At 41.0% G+C, this 11,517-nt stretch overlaps 2 protein-coding genes across 2 annotated transcripts; both read left to right on the forward strand.

The window, feature by feature from the left end:
• Nucleotides 1-818: 818 nt before the first annotated feature.
• On the forward strand, nt 819-8,311 carry ppie (peptidylprolyl isomerase E (cyclophilin E)). The gene is given in 9 exon segments (XM_036953825.1): nt 819-842; nt 1,991-2,069; nt 2,717-2,760; nt 3,270-3,296; nt 3,464-3,539; nt 3,652-3,755; nt 3,864-3,987; nt 4,204-4,389; nt 8,304-8,311. Coding segments are annotated over 9 exon segments (672 nt in total).
• LOC110498023 (gap junction beta-4 protein-like) lies at nt 6,357-10,187 on the forward strand. Its single transcript, XM_021574562.2, has 2 exons — nt 6,357-6,639; nt 8,304-10,187. Exon 2 carries the CDS (start codon nt 8,430-8,432, stop codon nt 9,258-9,260), a length of 831 nt encoding a protein of 276 aa, XP_021430237.2. The 5' UTR covers nt 6,357-6,639; nt 8,304-8,429; the 3' UTR covers nt 9,261-10,187.
• The last annotated feature ends 1,330 nt before the right edge of the window (nt 10,188-11,517 follow it).

An 11,517-nucleotide genomic window follows, 5' to 3' on the forward strand; every position in this document is an offset into this window, starting at 1 on the left:
TTCCACTATAGTTTGCATACTACCGTAGCCCCATAGTGTGTACACATTGCATTGCTCAAGTGAAGCGTTGAAGAAATATTCAATTTTGGTCAAATTATTAATTCATTTCACAAAACCAAAGGATTATGGTACATTAAACTAGCTACCTTCACAGACTGGGGAGCATAAAGTAAATATAATTTGGGAATTGAGGACTGAGACCACTATTATACCAACTAGCCAACAACGGTGACAAAAAAAAATACAATTTTGATGAGTTGACGAGGCCATATGATTCCAGCTTGGTGGAGTGTCACTGGGCTGTAATCATGCCAAACAGTACATTTTGCAATGACTACTAGCATTTCTATTGGACAGGTTCAGCAGACAGGGAGGGACCTACAGTACCTGAATCTGTCCAATAGAAAAGCTTGTTTTAGTTGCAAAACAGAACGTTTTACAACTATTTAGACTAATGATTACACCCCTGGTTATGCCTAAGCCAGCATTTTTAAATGGCACAACTGGCTGGCGCCAGAGCTCAAAAGTGGATCACCAGAGTGGCAGGCTTTGGTATCCCACCTTGGTTTCTCCCTCAGCCAATGTTAGACCTAGGGTTGCTTGAAAGGCTAAGAGCTGGTGAGGAAAGAGTAGATTCAGTAAACGGTGTAAGTGAACATTTAAGAACTCAGTACTATGCTTTCTTGAATATATTCACTGATGAATCTAAGGACCCTAAAACGGGGAGCACAGGTGCAGCTTTTAGTGTTCCTGATGGCTGTGACAAAAAAACAACGGATCATTTATCTGTATACACAAAGGTGTTCCTGGTCATACTCATGGCTACAGAGTGGGTGGGGGAGGTGAGGCCAGACAGGGGTAGTCATCGTCTCGTGTTCAGCACTGATTAGCTTAAATTCATGTGTATCACAGAGCAGACGATGTATTGTATGAGATTTTTCAGTGCCAGGTTTAGGTTGAGACAGATGGGGGTATTCGTGAGGTTCCTCTGGGTACCCGCTCATGTAGAGGAGGTGAATGTTCTCGCCAAGCAGGCTCTCAAACATCCTAATGTTGACATGGAAATGTCAATCAGTAAATTCCAAAGCCAAGGGGTTAATAAGAACTGTGGTTAAAAACAAATGTCAAGAGTTGTGGAACAGGGAGGGAAAGGGAAGACCCCTGTATACAATTCAGGAAAAAGTGGGGACAGGGACGTCCTGGGGTCAAGCGATAAGGGTGGAAAGTGTAATCACTTGGCTGAGACTGAAACGCAAAGCTCAACAGCACATTGAAATGGTTAGGAAATCATCCAACTGGGAAGTGTGATCACTGTCAAGAGGAGATGGAAACTGTGGAACATGTACTATTTCAGTGCCAGCACTATTCAATGGGAGGGAAAGGGAGATATTGTAATTCGATTTAATAAGGAGTAACGGTATTCCAGAGCTAAGTTTAAGTGAATTGTGTAGTTCGTTTTTAATAAGACTAGAATTAATGGGTAGGGTTATTAGACCTTCCCTGTCTCTGGTTAACCGTCCAGTCGGTGGCGGTAATGTACCTTTAAAGTTGGTTGCCTACCGCCATATAAAATCCACAGAAGAAAGTGGGCTTTGGTTGTAATGGACCAATCACTAGTTTTGCAGGGATCAATGGTTCGTGATTTTCCCGAAACGCGGGGGGCTACTGCTAAATTACACTAAGGCCGCCATGGCATTTCTCTTGAAAAATATACATTGCACTGTGAAACGCTGCTGACTATCAGACTGGCAGGCTGTGACTGAATGGTTGGTGCGGCAGGTAGCCTAGTGGTTAGAGCGTTGGGCCAGTAACCGAAAGGTTGCTAGATCAAATCCTCTTACGTTTAGCAACTTATTGGTTGTGAGAGCTAAAACCCCATTCATTGTTTTAATACGAAGTCAAAGACACTTAAGAAACCGTTTAGTTTATCTGATCATTTACTACTTTGATTGACTAGCTAGCGAACGTGACTGTATATGTGTTGACACAGGTGGACGAAAAAGTGCTGCATGCGTTCATTCCGTTCTGGGATATCACAGGTATTCAGATTCCAATAGACTATGAAACGGGTGAGAGGAAATACCTTCACCATTCAGTGTTTTGCATAAAGGTAAAGCGCAACAGTGAAGAGAAACTCATCCATCCTGCCTGGCAATTTAGCCAGAGTTAGCTGCTTACTGGAGATGAAAACCTTAACGTTAGAGCAGAAGTTTATGTCTCATGAGTGTGTTCATAAATTCAATCTGGAGTGCGCTCTGGGTGTATATAAATCTAGAGCGATGTCAGATTGTCCGTTCGTAAATTCAGAGCGTTTCGCTCTCTAAGCTTTCAGAGTGCACACTGGACGCTCTGGCGGGTTGATCCGGGCGTTCAGACCTCACAACGGCATCCAAGCTAACGTTGGATAGTTTACTTAGCTACTTAAATACTTCCAGACACAAATGAGAACACCTCACTGACCATTTTACCGTCCAAGCAGAGCTGGTTAGGCAGTTTTTATGTTATCCAGAGCGTTGATGACTAACTGCTGCTGGCAACAATTGAATTGTGTTTTTTGCCAACGTTTACTGACACCGGCCATATTCAATGGGTGTTAAACGTTGTTTGTAAATTCATCAGTTATTCTGTGCTCTGGCACGCTCAGGCGAGTGTTCTGAAATCGGAGTAGATGGCCAGAGTTAATTTACGAATGCACCCTATATTGTTTGCTTTGCAGAGAAGCACAGAGGATTCGCATTTATTGAATTTGAATTGGCTGAAGTAAGTTTAATCAACCTCTATGCAAATATGCCATATTATGTTGGATATGGCCAGTAAACAAATGTGTGTGTATTGTAATGGCTCAGGGTTCAGCATGGACCGCCATCTAGTGGTTGTGGTGGACGGTCATTGGCTATCAAATCAAATGTTATTTGTCACTTGCACAGAATACAACAGGTTACGGTGAAATGCTCAAAATAATGATTGTGTAGTGAAGTTTTGCTCCAGCCACCCTAGTCAGACTGTTCTCTCTGCTACCGAACAGCAAGCGGTACCGGAGTGCCAAGTCTAGGTCCAAGAGGCTTCTAAACAGCTTCTACCCCCAAGCCATAAGACTCCTGAACATCTAATCAAATGGCTACCCAGGGGGCTTGATAGTAATCAGGGGCTCGATAGTAATCATTTAGTAATCATTTCACTGTAATGTCTACACCGGTTGTATTCGGCGCATGTGACTAATACAATTTGATTTGCTGTGATTCTTTCATCCCCCTCTTCATCTTCCACAGGATGTTGCTGCTGCTATTGATAACATGGTGATTGAAACACTGTCTGCTTCTAAAGTCAGTTTGGTTTAACTAATAGACATTTGCATTATCCCCTGTTTTGGTACTATGTACTCTGAGACAGTGACTCTCATTTTTCAAAGGTGTGGTTTGAACCATTCTCTTTCATGCAGGTTTTCCCTCTGTATTATTGACAGAATGAGTTCTTTTGAAGAACCATCCGGGTCAACATCGCCAAACCTATGAGGATCAAAGAGGGCTCTTCTCGTCCAGGTGAGTGATATGCATTAGTCTCTCTATAAATACTTCAACTGCCCCATGGCTTTGACCTATAATGAAACCCCATTGATGTGATAAAACCGCTAACTTTATGCCATTTCCTCAGTTTGGTCAGATGATGATTGGCTGAAAAAGTTCTCGGGAACGACTGCCGAAGAGGCTGAGGTGACGGAGTCCACTGGAGAATCAGCCAAATAAAAAACAGCAGATGCAAGTTGTGTGTGTGTTCCTGTCTGTCTCTGTGAGTGTAGTACATTGTGTAATAACATCTTATATTGTAAAAAGCCTGTCACAATAATATATTATCATTGATTGCAGAGTGAGCCACCAGCCAAGAAGGGCAGAACAAACCCCCAGGTTTACATGGACATCAAGATTGGCAATAAGCCAGCAGGGAGACTGCGCTTCCTGCTCCGAGCAGACATTGCTCCTATGCCCGCAGGTATCCATGTTCCTCCTTGTTATAATGTATCAGGGACATTTCTGAAAATATAACCCTGTCATTAGAGGAATATTTGGACTGTATCAAAAGAGATCATATGTAAAGCTGGAAAGATTCAGCCAATTAAGTTTCTCTAGTCTGCAGTTTGTCATGCCTGTTAAATAGAAGCAGCCTCCCTTAAAATCTACTACTCCTCTGCCCTGACATCTCCCGTAGAGAACTTCCTCTGCTTGTGCACACATGAGAAGGGCGTTGGCTTCAAAGGCAGCTGTTTCCACCATGTCATCCCACAGTTCATGTGTCAGGGAGGAGACTTCACCAACCACAATGGCACTGGGTGTAAGTCTATCTACGGGCGAAAGTTTGAGGATGAGAACTTTGTCCTCAAACACACTGCTGCAGGTGAGACATGTCCCTGTACAGCTGTAAATATGTCTGTCTGTGAATGAATGTGTAGAGTGGTGAGGAAGTGGATGATGCATTGCCATATTGCTCTTAAATGCAAGTAAAACTAAATGCATTCTCTTTAACCGATCGCTGCTCGCACCTACCCACCCGTCCAACATCACTACTCTGGACAGTTCTGACTTAGAATATGTGGACAACTACAAATACCTGGTTAGACTGTAAACTCACATTAAGCATCTCCAATCCAAAATTAAATCTAGAATCGGTTTCCTATTTCACAACAAAGCATCCTTCACTCATGCTGCCTAACATACCCTCGTAAAACTGACCATCCTACCGATCCTCGACCTCGGCGATGTCATTTACAAATAACCTCCAACACTCTACTCAACAAATTGGATGCAGTCTATCACAGTGCCACCCGTTTTGTCACCAAAGCCCCATATACTACCCACCACTGCAACCTGTACGCTCTCGTTGGCTGGCCCTCGCTTCATACTCGTTGCCAAACCCACTGGCTCCAGGTCATCTACAAGTCTCTGCTAGGTAAAGCCCCGCCTTATCTCAGCTCACTGGTCACCATTTCAGCACCCACCTGTAGCACCCGCTCCAGCAGGTATATCTCACTGGTCACCCCCAAAGCCAATTCTTCCTTTGGCCGTCTTTCCTTCAAGCGCTCTGCTGCCAATGACTGGAACGAACTGCAAAAATCACTGAAGCTGGAGACTCATATCTCCCTCACTAGCTTTAAGCACCAGCTGTCAGAGCAGCTCACAGATCACTGCACCTGTACATAGCCCATCTGTAAATAGCCCACCCACTACCCCATCCCCATACTGTATTTATTTATCTTGCTCGTTTGCACCCCAGTATCTCTACTTGCGCATTCACACATATATATATATATATATATATATATATATATATATATATATACTGCACATCTACCATTCCAGTGTTTAATTGCTATATTGTAATTACTTCGCCACCATGGCCTATTTATTGCCTTACCTCCCTTATCCTACCTCAGTGCACATACTGTATATAGACTTTTTCTACTGTATTATTGACTGTATGTTTGTTTATTCCATGTGTAACTCTGTTGTATGTGTCGAACTGCTTTGCTTTATCTTGGCCAGGTCGCAGTTGCAAATGAGAACTTGTTCTCAACTAGCCTACCTGGTTAAATAAAGATGAAATCAAAATAAAATATGCAGATTTGAATGAGTATAGTTTCTGATCACATGAGGATAAATGCACCTCTCCTCTCCTCGTCTCCTTCTCAAACCCATTGGATGAGAAAGCCAGAGGTCGCTACCCTTTTAACTTTCTCCTCCAATGGGTTTTGAGAAGGAGACTATGAGAGGGGATGCGAGGAGTAGGCAATTGAGATTCTCCCATGGAGGGGAAGTAGGGTCCTATATGTTGTTACAGACTGTGAAGAAGTTGTGTACCAAGACTCATGTCATGTTGTCTGTCACCACACGCAACAAGGAACAAAAGAAGGCAAGACCAAGCAGAAAGTGATCATTTTAGACTGTGGAGACTATGTTTAACTTGAAGCACAGAATAGTGACTGTTGTAGCTGAGTGTGTGACTGTATGTGTAAAAAAATATGCAGTGTCAGACTGAAGAATGGTAAACTGCTCAGTTTTTATCATGTACTACACATGTCCATGACTCATCTGCTGTACATGGATTCTCCCTGTTCTTCCCACCTTCTCTGTGATGTAAATATTACAATAAACACTTGTTTTATAATAAACATAAACAACTGCTGTATCAATGTCACATTTTCCAAATTGTAAATAAAACGTTTTCTTCGTTGATACAGTATAGGACTGTATAGTGAATCTGTCTTTTAGGATTTTTCATTCAAAATGTACCCCAGCATTTCTAAGAGGTTGCATTATATATTCGATCATTTAAGTTTATGGGTCTTCAATGAAAAAAAAAAAACTCGATATTTTTGACTAACGGTCTGAAATAAAGCCTATGACCAGCCGCTCCACTCTGAATAACATTTAAATGACCGGCGAAAACACTCCGTTCGATGGTTCGTTCACGAGCCACACCTGGATAAATGGAACGTTGTACCGTAACGTCGTTATGTTAATTCCTTTCTGAAATCTTCATAGATTTTCATCTGTGGGGCGCAGTAAAACCATATTTCTCCATTACGATACGAACTGCAACTTTCCCGACGGAGTTTATGGTCCTTTCTATATAAAGTCATTTTGAAGTGTAAGTACATTTATTTGTTTAGATTCCCACCTGCGAATCAATAGCTGTACTATAAGGTTATTATATAAAGACTACGAGAGATCAAGTTTGGGTCCTTTTTGATGATTGCAGTGATTGCATTTGAGACAATTTTTCTCAGCAGAGCACTGACTAGAATCAACAATTAGGAAATAAACTAGTTTCCACAGCCTAACTGTGTTATAAAAACTATAAATGTGTCCGGTATTAATGTTTAGGCCTACTATGAATGCAATAGTTAGTGTCTTCAGAAAGTATTCAAACCCCTAGACTTTTTCCACATTTTGTGTCACAGCCTGAATTTAACATTTAATCAATTGATGTTTTGTCTGTGGCTTACACACAATACCCCATAATGTCAAAGTGGAATTATGTTTTTAGGATAATTCACAAATTACAAAAAAATGAAAAGCTGAAATGTCTTGAGTTGATAAGTATTCAACCCCTTTCTTATGGCAAGCCTCAAATAAGTTCACAAGTAAAAATTTGCTAAAGTCACATAAGTAACATGGACTCTGTGTGCAATAATAGTTTTTAAACATGAGTTTTGAATGACTACCTCGACTCTGTACCCCCCACACACACAAGTATCGGTAAAGTCCCTCAGTTGAGCAGTGGATTTCAAACACAGATTCAACCACAAAACCAGAGGTTTTCCAATGCCTCTCAAAGGACAACTATTGGCATATGGGTAAAAATGAAAAAATCCATTGAATATCCTTTTGAGCATGGTGAAGTTATTAATTACACTTTGGATGGTGTATCAATACACCCAGTCACTACAAAGATACAGGCGTTCTTCCTAACTCAGTTGTCAGAGATTAAGGAAACCGTTCAGAGAATTTACCATGAGGCCAATTGTGATTTTGAAACAGAGTTTGGCTGTGATAGAAAACTGAGGATGGATCAAAAACATTATAGTTACTGCACAATACTAACTCAATTGACAGAGTGAAAGGAAGGAAGCATGTACAGAATAAAAATATAATAAATATGCATTATGTTTGCAACAAGACACTAAAGTAATAATGCCAAATCTACACTTGAGTTGCTTACCAAAAATACAGTGATTGTTTGTGAGTGGCCGAGTTACAGTTTGGATTTAAATATGCTTGAAAATCTATGGCAAGACCTGAACATTTTTGTTTAGGGCAAATGTTGCACAATCCAGGTATGGAAAAGTCTTAGAGACTTACCCATAAACTCACAGTTGTAATCGCTGCTAAAAATGATTCTAACATGTATTGACTCTGTTTTGTTTACAAATGACATTATTGCGCATTTTGTGTAGATCGTTGACAAAAAAATGACAATTAAATCAATTTTATTCCCACTTTGTAACACAACACATTTTGAAAAGGTCAAGGGGTGTAAATACTTTCTGAAGGCACTGTAACTTGCTACTCAACAGAAATCCTGTCATGTGTTTTTAGGACATGGGGGCTTTTATCATCCTTAATATATTAACTTTATCATTCAATTTAATTTTAAAAGAAGACCGCAAGTGTGATAATAGCTACCAGTTATTTGGTTGGGAATGACTTTTTACACTTGGGAAAACAGGTGACACCAGTTGTTTGCGTCCTTTTGTTCACTCATACTCAAAGGCCTAATCTTTTCCCCACTTCCTCTCTCTTTTTCTAAAGATCGCTGAAAGTGAAGAACACTCCAGAATTTTACCTGAGATCTCAACCAACAGTTGAAATAGTTTCTCGCACTAATTATTCCGTAATAACTTTCGTCAGGGAGGTAGATTGTGAGTCAGTCTCACAATGAACTGGGCATTCCTCCAGAGCCTCCTCAGTGGGGTGAACAAGTACTCCACGGCGTTCGGCCGCGTGTGGCTGTCCGTTGTCTTCCTCTTCAGGGTCATGGTGTTTGTCGTGGCAGCCGAGAATGTGTGGGGCGATGAGCAAAAAGACTTCACGTGCAACACGGCCCAGCCTGGCTGCCACAACGTCTGTTACGACCACTTCTTCCCTGTGTCCCACGTCCGCCTGTGGGCCCTGCAGCTCATCTTCGTCACATGTCCCTCTCTCCTGGTGGTAATGCACGTAGCCTACAGAGATGAACGTGAGCGTAAACACACACTAAAATACGGTGAGGGCTGCCAGAAAATCTACATGAACACCGGTAAGAAGCGTGGAGGGCTGTGGTGGACCTACGTCCTGACCCTGGTCTTCAAGGTGGCTGTGGACGCCACCTTTGTGTATTTAATCTACCATATCTACGAGGGCTATGACTTCCCCTCCCTCATCAAGTGTGAGCAGAAGCCCTGTCCCAACAAGGTGGACTGCTTCATTGCTCGCCCCACTGAGAAGCGGATCTTCACCATCTTCATGGTGGTCACCAGTCTGGCTTGTATCCTGCTCTCCTTCTTGGAGATCCTGTACCTGGTCGGGAAACGCTGTAAAGAGGTCTTCACCCGTATGCACAAGAACTCACCCTCCTCCACCATCCAGCCACGCCAGATGGCCATGGCTACCTCCCTGGTGGTTGGTGGCAAGAATGGAATGCAGTTCAACTCATTAAAGCTGCCCTCAATAAAGCTACCCAGCAAGGATACCTCAGCCCCATCTTATAGCGTTGTTGTGTATGCCTGAGGTAAAGACTGGTCAAAGACATTAGAGACTGAATGAGAGAATGCAAAGAAGACATAAGTATGGAGACAATGGGATATATCTTCCATTTCTCTTCAGGCCCTCACTGGGCTAGAGAGTACCTCACTGCCATTCAAGACTGTCTTCTCATTGCCTGAGCTACAATGGAACTGGATGGCTCTTGACATTCCTGGATAAATTGTTTACCTACCATTCTGTCATTGACCGGGTAATTAAACAAATCAATTAGTCACTTTAAATAAAATATCCATCATTTACAGAGGAAAGTTTCACGCTAGGGCTGGGAAATGTAATTTATTCTTATGTTATTTGTTCGCTGTCTACCACACCTCACAACTTTACCAGTGCTATTTTTATGAAAGGACTCAACCATTGCCACACTGTGCCCATACCACTGCTGTTCTTATGCCCTCGAGAAGTTGTTTTCCCTGTCTCATCCTTCATTACGAATGGCAGAGACTGCATCAGGCTTTGTTGTGAAAAAGATGAAGCAAAGAGCAATGTATTTTCAGACAATTAAAAATATGTAATTTCTTCTATGGACTTTGAGAGTATTTTTCTGGTCATACTGATGTTAGTCCATTAGATATGCACAAACATGGCTTGAAAAATGAGTATGGCTATTCTGTGTTTATGCTTATTACATTGTATATTCTAAAATACATACACTCTGCATAAAGCCAGTAGAGATAATGATTTTAGTGGGTTTCTGTAAGCTGTTGATGAAACTGTGTATCTCAAAATACATGGATGTAAACATATTTGGGGATATTTACAGTGTCTTCAGAAAGAGTTCATACACTTTTACTTGGTTCATATTTTGTTGTGTTACAACCTGAATTCAAAATGTATTAAATCTTTTTTTCTCTCACCCATCTACACATAATACCCCATGATGACAAAGTGAAAACATGTTTTTAGAAATTTTAGCAAATTCATTGACAATTAAATACAGAAATCTTCAATTTACAGAAGTATTCACACCCCAGATTCAATACTTTGTCTTCTGGATAAGTCTCTAAGAGCTTTCCACACCTTGATTGTGCAACATTTGTCCATTATTCTTGTCAAAATTCTTCAAGCTCTGTCAAATTAGTCATTGATCATTGCTAAACAAACCATATTCAGGTCTTGTCACAGATTTTCAAGTAGATTTAGGTCAAAACTGTAACTAGGCAACTCAGGACCATTAACTGTCTTCTTGGTAAGCAACTCAAGTGTAGATTTGGTCTTGTGTTTTAGGTTATTGTCCTGCTGAAAGGTGAATTAATCTCTCAGTGTCTGGTGGAAAGCAGACTGAACCAGGTTTTCCTCTAGGATTTTGCTTGTGCTTAATTCCATTCCATTTATTTTTTATCCTGAAAAACTCCCCAGTTCTTAACGATTACAAGCATACCCATAACATGATGCAGACCCCACTATGATTGAATAAATGGAGAGTGGTACTCAGTAACGTGTTGCATTGGATTTGCCCCAAACATAATACTTTGTATTCAGGACAAAAAGTGAATTGATTGGCCCCATTCTTTGCAATATTACTTTAGTACCTTGTTGGAAACAGGATGCATGTTTTGGAATATTTTTAACATACAAACAAGAGACCATACTCATTGTGAGAGAAACGCCCCTATACAGTACATTTTTCTATGATGTCACCTGTGTTAATTCGTTACAGGCAGTATTCAAATGTTTTTTCTTAGTTCAGAGACTTAGATAAGGATCAAGACCATGAAAAGTCCCTTAGCATTGAATTTCCCATTCAAAAGGAAACAGTCGTCTTAGCTGATTTCAAATCAAATCAAATTTTATTTATCACATGCACCGAATACAACAGTGAAATGCTTACTTATGAGATACTAAACCAACAATGCAGTTAAAAAATTTCAATTAAATAAAAATCTAGGTAAGAATAAGAAATAAGTAATTAAAAAGCAGCAGTAAAAATAACAATAGCGAGACGATACACAGTGGGGTACCGGTACAGAGTCAATGTGCGGGTGTACTGGTTAGTTGAGGTAATTTGTACATGTAGGTAGAGTTATTAAAGTTGTAGCGGTGTAAAAGAGGAGATGGGCAATGCAAATAGCCTCGATAGCCATTTGATTAGATGTTCAGGAGTCTTATGGCTTGGGGGGTAAAAGCTGTTTAGAAGCCTCTTGGACCTAGACTTGGCGCTCCGGGACCGCTTGCCGTGCGGTAGCAGAGAGAACAGTCTATGACTAGGGTGACTGGAGTCTTT

The sequence above is a fragment of the Oncorhynchus mykiss genome, chromosome 19 (genome assembly GCF_013265735.2).
Source record: "Oncorhynchus mykiss isolate Arlee chromosome 19, USDA_OmykA_1.1, whole genome shotgun sequence".
Lineage (NCBI taxonomy): Eukaryota > Metazoa > Chordata > Actinopteri > Salmoniformes > Salmonidae > Oncorhynchus > Oncorhynchus mykiss.

Coding starts and splice junctions, on each gene's coding strand:
- LOC110498023 (XM_021574562.2), top strand. CDS start 8,430: ATGAACTGGGCATTCCTCCAGAGCCTCCTCAGTGGGGTGAACAAGTAC.